Here is a 10,519-nt window from a genome sequence, read left to right as displayed (position 1 = left end):
ATAAACTATAAAAAGATTAACAAAATAAGGGGAAGAGAAATAAGATAGAATAATGTGCCCGATTGTACCGTCAAGCAAGAGAACTCTAACCCAAAACATTGGAAGACCATGGTACAGAGGCTATGGCACTGCCTAAGACTAGAGAACAATGGTTTGATTTTGGAGTTTCCTTCTCATAGAAGAGCTGCTTACCATAGCTATAGAGTCTCTTCTACCCTTACCAAGAGGAAAGTGGCCACTGAACAATGACAGTGCGTAGTTAACCCTCTGGGTGAAGAAGAATTGTTTGGTAATTCAAGCACCATTTCAAACTTTACCTCCCGCCCCCATCCCCCATAAAATGCTCTTACACCCCTAAATAGACGATTGAAATAATTACATGTCACATTTGTTAGCTAATTTAAATAACTCAGAAATACATTGTTTTATTTAAATATATTCACGATAGAGAAGTTATTCCTAAATATTTTCTTCATCCGTTTTCTGTTAATACTTGACCTGCCTTCTGTTGCGAAAACTTTATGACGCAATTATCCTTGAAATAATTCAATTTAAAGTAAAATCACCCTTTTTTGTATAGATATTATGCAAATGAAATATGCCTAGTATCATAAATTTTAATGGCAAAACTACACTTAATTTGTATAAACTTCGGAGTATTTCATTGCGCAACCACAACTACAAGGGTGGCGCTGGAATAGCTTCATACAGCACTGAGCACAGAATGAATTGTTGTTCAGCGATTCTCCTTTAATAATTCCCTTGATTTACATAACGACGAACTCGTAAGTGGTATGTAGCTGTGAAAATTGACATGAGGATTCACCTGGAAATAAGTAGACTCAGTCTTATTTCCCCATACATTTTGTGTAATCATAAATCTAACTTCTTGGCGGTGAGTACACTGCATATCGATCATTTCAGGCTTTCAACATATCTCAACAATAGATAATGCTATTGCCACATGTATGAAAATATAGAGCATCGCCAGTATTATTTTTATATTGACCTAGTATTTGGAAAACTTAGAAGTAGGTCGAGATAAGAATGTAGGCTAGTACAAGGGGCTAGAGGTTACATTTATTATAGATGAATGAATTATAGGATTATCAAGCTCGTCACTAACTTTTGCATTATAAAAAACAAACGCCTGTTTCAAAGTATTCTCTCCGAATCTGGAATTGTTCATAATATACAAGTTATCTCTACAACATTTCGTTATTCGTTTTCTGTTAAGAATCTACTTTCGTATTTCAGTCGATAACTCAAATAATTAGAACTCTTCTTGACCAAATAGTGTAAAATAAAACATAACAATAACTATACGCTGCCGTCTAACTTGTATATATGATAATGTAATTACATAGATGTATGTAAATTATGCAGAATCATATTGAAATATTTTGCGCAAAGTCTCATGTAATTTATAAAGCTCGGCACTGTATATATTACGATATTCTTCTATGCACAGTGCTATATTGTACATTTATGAAACCAGAGTCCATCGGATGATTTTGAATTTGCAAAAAAAAAAAAAAAAAAAAAATACTTTATACAGAGCTCTCTCTCTCTCTCTCTCTCTCTCTCTCTCTCTCTCTCTCTCTCTCTCTCTCTCTCTCTCTCTCTCTCTCTGAACAATTTGTCTACAAACAGAGCAGTGTTATCCCTAAGACTGACTAGGCTGAAGCGTAGTGGCCCAGAAAGAGCAGGGTCCACCAAAAGCACAGGCCTATGATAAAACTATGGATTATTTATTTCTTTTATAACATTACTGTAAAAATTGTTCGAAAGGAGAACGGGAAATTTACAAGAGGGGATGGGTGTTGGGGGGCGGGGGGCGAGGGTCCTGCCATGGTTTAATACAGCAATGTCTACAAAGATTTCCAAGTGTTGGAATTTGATCTGTATTTTATTTCTCAGATTGTTAAAGTCAACTATTCTTTAAACAGCCTAGATCTACTATCTAATGCTTCCTCTGCACCAAATCACTCTCTGAATCCCATTCTACCAACAGCCAAGCCTCTTTTTTTTATTTCTATCCTGTTCTCAGTTAATAATATAGTATATAGCCCACATCACCTTCCGAATATAATTTCACCTGACTTTGGTTGTAGTAATACTTTCTTACTGAAATGTAGCTCACACTGTCACGGTCCCTGCACGCCGGCTACTTTTCAGTTGGTGATGGCTACCACTGTTTTGTGGCCAAAAATTAAACATATATTTCTACGGGTGCCCTCACACGAGCCAATTTTTAATGGTTGGGTGTTCATAGATTTCGGCTCCACTTTTTCGGGGTACCACAAAACAGTGGCAGCAACCACCCATTGTAAAGTGGCCCATATGCGGGCAGCCTTACTCCACTAAAAATAAGCTAGGACCCATTTCTCAGGTTCACTCACTATACTCAACACTGAAAAACAGCCGATATGGGAGAGCCCATGGTTTTAAACAGATTTCCTGACAGGTGCCACTTCTCCACAGGCTTGGTTCTTTCTCTAACATCTCTCCACCTCCTTAACCTTATCTTTTTTCTTGCTCTTTCTCTATTCTTATTTAAACTGATGTAGTATTATATTAGAAATTATCCTAACTTTTGTTCGACCCCACCATTGAGGTAAAATTGAAGGTGTGTTTCCTAAATGTGTCATATGAGTGAGGGCCCTCCCTGCTCATATGCCAGATGTGGCCGCTACAGCTTAGTGATAGAGCGTTCTCCTATTTCAAGCTTGCCATATGGCCAGCTTCACAGCCAAGCTAAGGCTGTTATCTGCTGCGTAAACAGATTTTTGGCGGAAAAGTAAACCGAGAATGAGAGAGAAAAAGAGGGAGGTGGTTTTGGAAATACACAAATTTATAGGGAGAGAGAGAGAGAGAGAGAGAGAGAGAGAGAGAGAGAGAGAGAGAGAGAGAGAGAGAGAGAGAGAGAGAGAGAGAGAGAGAGAGAGAGATAAGGGTAGGGGGATGGATAGCGGAGGCCAGTTATCTGTGATGTGGCACCAGTGAGGAAATACAATTTCAACCAAGTGCCAACCCCTCTCGGTCATTTTTCGCTGCGTTGACTATAACTGCCTAACCACCACAGTAAGGATCTTGTACTCTAGATCATACAATAACTATTTCTACCCAGAAAATGATATGAAACTAAACTAACATCATTTACTTGATTCAGTATTATCTTTTTAAGTAGATGAATGACTACATTACTTTATATGCGTGTATATATATATATATATATATATATATATATATATATATATATATATATATATATATATATATATATAGATAGATAGATAGATAGATAGATATAGATATAGATATAGATATATTAATAGCGACTTTGCTTTTCATTTGAAGGGACTAGTATTCAATCCAAGTATGGTGCAGAAATTTATTTCGATATGAATATATCATATCGATTTTTATCCACACACATTTTATGTATATATATATATATATATATATATATATATATATATATATATATATATATATATATATATATGCAAATGTGAGAATGTATATATTCATAGTTATATAATATTTAGTATATGTATGCGTGTGTATTTGTTGTAACAGAGAATGCTATGGTTTTCCATCGAGCACATATGGTTATAAACCTTCTGATATTACTCATATAGTACTAAGAAGAGGTACAACCTAGCAATTTTCACAAGCCTTTAATATCGTGGGTGTCATTGTCCACATACCAGTGGGCCAAAGTCCTTGACAGGAATTGAGTACCTTATGATAGAGTTGGTCATGAATTACGAATACCTGCCAATTTCACTGGACCTACAAAATGATACAAGACAAAAGGTCATTTTGTCCAAGAATAGTGAATATATGTTCATGAATGTTCTGCGTTGTTAAAACAATCAACAAAAGATAAGAAAAAATAATTAGATCAAATAGTTCTTATTGGATATTCCTAAAATTATAGTTGTAGAGACATTTTTCTTTCGTCTTTCAATCAGCAAAAAATGGAGTAGATTTTCTTCAAATAAAATGTGTTACAACAAAACCACTTTTTAAAGACTTTCCTAGACATCTCGACCACACTATTTATGTCTGATACAGTGAAAAATTAATAATCTTTTTGAACAATCACTAGATTTTGTGAAAGTTTTTTTAAGGCCATGATAAAAATCCAGTTGGGTTAAATATCTTCCTTTGTTTGACGTATTCATACTGAATATAAAATGTTTCGAAATTGAAATATATTGGTTGGTGCAACACTGCAGTTTATGAACAAAGCCAATAATTCTTATTTCAGCAATGTATATAGTAAACACTATCAACAGAATTTCATAATAACTCTCGAACAAAAAACGAGTTCACGTAGAAAATTACTTTTAGCAAATTCATATATCTATTTTGGCATAGTTCTTAGGAAAGCATTGCCCTGGATTTGGACATGAATATAAATTTTCCATATATTTTTTCTCTAGATTATATAAGTGAATGCTAGTACGGTAATGTAAGCAGGAATATGGAATAAAAGCATTCTTATACATCACTTTCTAAGCATCCAGAGAAGCAAGAGGAAAAGAGATGCCTCTCAGCACCAAAAGAAATGCAACACAACCATCGGCAAATTGTTTAAGAAATATACGATACTTTACTGGTAGCCATGGAAAATGATACACATGTAAACAATACCCACACATCTCTAAAAAAAAAAAAATTAACTCCCATACATAATACATTGAGTCTTATAAACATTTAGTCATATCTGCACGCAAAAACTTACTATATAACTTGGAATCAGTTAAAAAGGAACAAGAATAGATCAAACAACTTTTAATTAGTAACATTTATATATATATATATATATATATATATATATATATATATATATACATATACATATATATATATATATATATATATATATATATATATATATATATATATATATATATATATATACACGTACATACAAGAACCTAATAATGAGCGGGTCCTGAGAAAACTGAGGAAATCTTATAAATAGTATCCTTCTCACAAAGATGACTTGCGACAAATAGTAATTGTCCATATTCTGGTAGTATACAGGTGTGCCTCGTTAAAAACACAAAGATAATAAAAAATGTAATCGTTATACAAATAGTTCCAAATGGTTCTCTCATACATATACATACATATACACAAACCTGTGATATATATATATATATATATATATATATATATATATATATATATATATATATATATATATATATGTATGTATATATATATATATATATATATATATATATATATATATATATATATATATATATATATATATATATATGTTCATATACATATATACATGTGTTTGAGCGTGTACCACATATATATATATATATATATATATATATATATATATATATATATATATATGTGTGTGTGTGTATATATATATGTATGTGCATATGTATATTATGCATATATGCATATGTGTGTATACAGTATACACACACACACACACACACACACATATATATATATATATATATATATATATATATATATATATATATATATATATATATATATATATATATATATATATATATATATATATATATATATATATGCGTAGAAGCACGACAGGTGACGCGTGATAAGCATGATGGGTGTATGAATTCATGAAAGGAAAAGTGGTATTACTTGACAGGATTTATTTTTATTTACTAACTCCAATCGAGAATTTCACTTTTCTGATCGTGGTTTAGTTCACACACACACACACACACACACACACACACACACACACACACACACACACACACACACACAAGTTATTGATTAGTTTCCTCTAGGTCTGCACCAGATAAGTCTTTAATGTTACTTATTCTTTTTCTTTCGTGAACAAAAATGGAAGAAAACTTATCTTGAGGGTTCTCTCACCAGTTAATTCCCTGGCGTAATTATTGTAAGACATTAGCTACATCAATTATAATAAATTCTGCCTCTAATTATCGTTATTAATTGAAGTTATTGTTGCCCCCTTTTGCTAGGGAGGCTAATTCTAATAATTATTCGCTCACTCTCTCTCTCTCTCTCTCTCTCTCTCTCTCTCTCTCTCTCTCTCTCTCTCTCTCTCTCTCTCTGCTTATCCTATTTCATTTTTAGTAACAGAAATGCCTTTATTGTGAAGCAATATTTGATAATTATTATTTTTTCTTCTTTTCGTAATCAGTCAGTTCACTTGTCCATTACATCGTGTGGTCTAGTAGTTATTTTGATATATGATGCACCGAGGTTAGTACAATAAAAAATATTATTAGATTTTCTTTACGAAACAAAAACAAAATAATTGATCATTAATAAAGGACTATCTCTTTAAATCTGTAATTAAAAGCTTGTTATTGTTATTATTATTATTACTAGCCAAGCTACAACCCTAGTTGGAAAAGCAAGATGCTATAAGCCCAAGGGCTCCAACAGGGAAAAATAGCCCTGTGAGGAAAGGAAATGAGGAAATAAATAAATGATAAGAATAAATTAACAATATATCATTCTAAAAACAGTAACAGCGTCAAAACAGATATGTCATATATAAACTATTAACAATGTCAAAAACAGATATATCATATATATACAATAAAAAGATTCATGTCAGCCTGGTCGAATACCAGTTGATTAGGAAATAGTTTATTCCCCAAAATTTTTTTTTTAATGTATACTTCGAGGAAAAAAAAATGCATTTTTAGTTTCTCAATAGCTGCCTGTTTTTATATCTTTCTATGCCTACTTATCTTTCTCAGAGAGATTTAACCAATTTTACATAGATAATTGTTCAAAAGCGTTCTCTCTCTCTCTCTCTCTCTCTCTCTCTCTCTCTCTCTCTCTCTCTCTCTCTCTCTCTCTCTCTCTCTCTCTCCTAAACGCTTAAATGTTGAGTAATAAATCACAACGCTTGGCTCAGAAACTCTCGTAACACCAAGTTCTCTGAAATCATCGAAGACATTCAATTCCCCAAATGGACAACACACAAGTCAAGCAAAGGCATTTATTAAAAACTTTCCGAGCTGGGAACTTCAAAGGGAGTTTGCAGAAGAAACCCCTATCATTAGGAATCGATAGCCAGCAGTGGTTTAACCCCCAATGCCGGAAGGAAAGATGCATTCTCTCAGTTGTCAGGTCAACCCCATCTCGGACGCACAGGACTCGGCGTCTTCTTGCTTACGCGCTTTTACGTTTGTCCTTTGTGTTGTTTGAGCTTCAATTGCAGTCGTTTTGGGCTGCTCCCATATTCAGATTTTGATAGTTTACTGCTTGCATTGTTCGTTTATAATCAATGTTCAGCAGATACTTTGCATATTGTCTCTCGTTTTAGCTTTGGTGCAAACGTATGGTCGTCAGTTTCTTTGTACTTTGAATATTTTTTAACAGAATGCTGTCTGAGTTTTGATTTTTACTTCAAATGCCAATATTCTATCTGGAATTAACTTCGACGACCAGTAAAGAAAACTTATGATGAGACAAAAGTAAATCCAAAAAAGTATTTTGTTAAAGAGACTGTTGAATACCGTTGATTTCTATTGAAAGCAAGTTAATAGCATTTTTGCCATTCGGTAAAAGAAAAAAAAATACCTTCAAGCAATTCAGGAAGAACTCTGGATGAATATTGCCTGTGATTATTATCCTGAAATTTTACTTTAGAAAAGAGCACTATGCAACAGAACCGCCGTCCTGTTAAGAAAGTTAAGTATAATATCGTGTTGTGTTCTGTATCTTTTATCTTATCTGGTTTCAGTGAACCAAGAATCGAAGTGGATTTGGCGTTTTGGAATACACAAAAATGAAGGAACAAATCTCCAAAAGTTGGCTTAGTGTAGCATTTCCTATAGAATATTTCCCTGTCATATATATATATATATATATATATATATATATATATATATATATATATATATATATATATTGCAAAAGTACGAAATTGCAAGACAAAAGATATATATACATATGTATATATATGTGTGTGTATATATATATATATATATATATATATATATATATATATATATATATATATATATATATATATATATATATTAAATGGGTAAAAGGTACAAAATTGCAAGACAAAACATATATATATATATATATATATATATATATATATATATATATATATATATATATATATATATATATATATATATATATACATATATATATATACATATATGTTTATTTGTATGTATATATATCTATATATATATCTATATACAGTATGTATATATATAATTATATATATATATAGATAGATAGATAGATAGATTTATATATATGTATATATATATGTATGTATATATATATATATATATATATATATATATATATATTATATATATATATATGTGTGTGTGTGTATGTGTGCATATATATATATATATATATATATATATATATATATATATATATATATATATATATATATATATATATTTATATATATATTTATATATATATATATATATATATATATATATATATATATTTATATATGAGTAGAGTATATGATTTTATATTTATACGAACAAACATGTGTATATATATATATATATATATATATATATATATATATATATATATATATATACACAATATGTGTAGAATATATACAGATAGATAGATAATCGTGTTCATATATATAAAGTTAATATTATATATACATATATATAGATAGATAGATAGATAGATAGATAGGTAGATAAGCGTGTTCATATATGTGAAGTAAATTATATATACAGTATATATATATATATAAATATATATATACATATATATATGCATTATATATATATATATATATATATATATATATATATATATATATATATATATATATATATATTTATATATAATATTGTACCACACGTGTATAGCACACGCTCGTACGCTTTAATAGTACTGCTTATTATTTGTATATTGCTCTCCCCTTTCATTGATAAATTGTTCATCCCTGTGTGTTCCTACACCATTGTGTTTGAATTCCTGTGCCGTTCTGGACTGGAAAGGGTTGTATAAATACTCTTTCTCCGACCAAATAAAGTACTGTTGTATTCACGAGATCTCTCAGTTTCGAACTCACAGCTCGTCTGCACAATGTATAAATGTGTGTTATATGTGAAAAATATACTGGAATTATCTAACAAATCATGAATGTACGTGTACATCTGAATGCAATGGTTAGCTAGTGCTTCTTTATATATATATATATATATATATATATATATATATATATATATATATATATATATATATATGTATATATATACATATATATGTACAGTATATATATATATATACTGTATATATATATATATATATATATATATATATATATATATATATATATATATATATATATATATATATATATATATATATAAGTACAGTATATATATACTGTATATATATATATATATATATATATATATATATATATATATATATATATATATATATATATATATATATATATATATAGTGTGTGTGTGTGTGTGTGTATAAAAGGTCCTATTCTTCATAGCCATTAGTTTCATCATTATAGTTGTCTAAATTTCTTGCAGAATAAATTTGTAAATTTAATAAAAACTGAAGCGTCATCTACCACAATTAGCACTTATGATTTATTATTTTCTTCATCGCGACAAAAGGGAAGACTGGAGTTATTGGGTAAAGTACGATACATGATTGAGATCATTTATTCGTTCAGTATTATTATTATTATTATTATTATTATTATTATTATTATTATTATTATTATTATTATTATTATTATTTGCTAAGCTACAACCCTAGTTGGAAAAGCAAGATGCTACAAGCCCAGGGGCCCCAACAGAGAAAATAGACCAGTGAGGAAAGGAAACAAGGAAAAATAAAATATTTTAAGAAAAGTTACAACATTAAAATAGATATTTCCTCTATAACTATAAAAACTTTAACAAAACAAGAGGAAGAGTAATTCGATTGAATAGTGTGCCGGAGTGTACCCTCAAGCAAGACATTATCTTCTAATTACAAATACTCTTTACATGTCTTCTAGGAAGAACTGATAGATGTGTATGAGCAGACACTTTGCAGACATAATTTAGTCTAGTAAATGATTTACCCTAACGCCGACATCTTGATATGTCGAACAAAAAAGAAATAACAAAGAATAAATAATAATTTTCTTTTTTATTTCTCAAAATGAAGATATAGCGTTATTATTTAAGTGATAAATAAAATTTCAAATCTTAATAAATTACACTAACAATTCCTAATGCCCAACTTCTAGATACATAAAATGAATAATAAATTTTCTGCCATATTATTATAACGTCTGATTTTACGTTTTATTGTACATAAACGTCATAATCGGACGTGGCAATGTTTATGTAATTTATGTTCAATAATCATAACGAATCTAATTAATTGAATGGCCATTAACCTTGCGTTTCCCAGCAGTGATTCATCGTGACACGCATAACATCTACCTTCCCCCAAAGGCAGAATAAAAGTAAAAAGGAAG

General features: G+C 29.8%; 1 protein-coding gene across 1 annotated transcript in view; it reads left to right on the top strand.

Moving 5' to 3' along the window:
• The first annotated feature begins 964 nt into the window (after nucleotides 1–964).
• The window catches only part of LOC137629272 (uncharacterized), a 27,212-nt gene continuing 17,657 nt past the window's right edge, over nucleotides 965–10,519 (top strand). The window contains exon 1 of the mRNA XM_068360533.1: nucleotides 965–1,031. Within this exon, the coding sequence (XP_068216634.1) occupies nucleotides 965–1,031 (67 nt within the window). The remainder of the gene's footprint in view (nucleotides 1,032–10,519) is intronic.

Source organism: Palaemon carinicauda, chromosome 37 (assembly GCF_036898095.1).
Source record: "Palaemon carinicauda isolate YSFRI2023 chromosome 37, ASM3689809v2, whole genome shotgun sequence".
Classification (NCBI taxonomy): Eukaryota; Metazoa; Arthropoda; class Malacostraca; order Decapoda; family Palaemonidae; genus Palaemon; species Palaemon carinicauda.
This window is presented reverse-complemented; position numbering and strand designations above follow the sequence as displayed.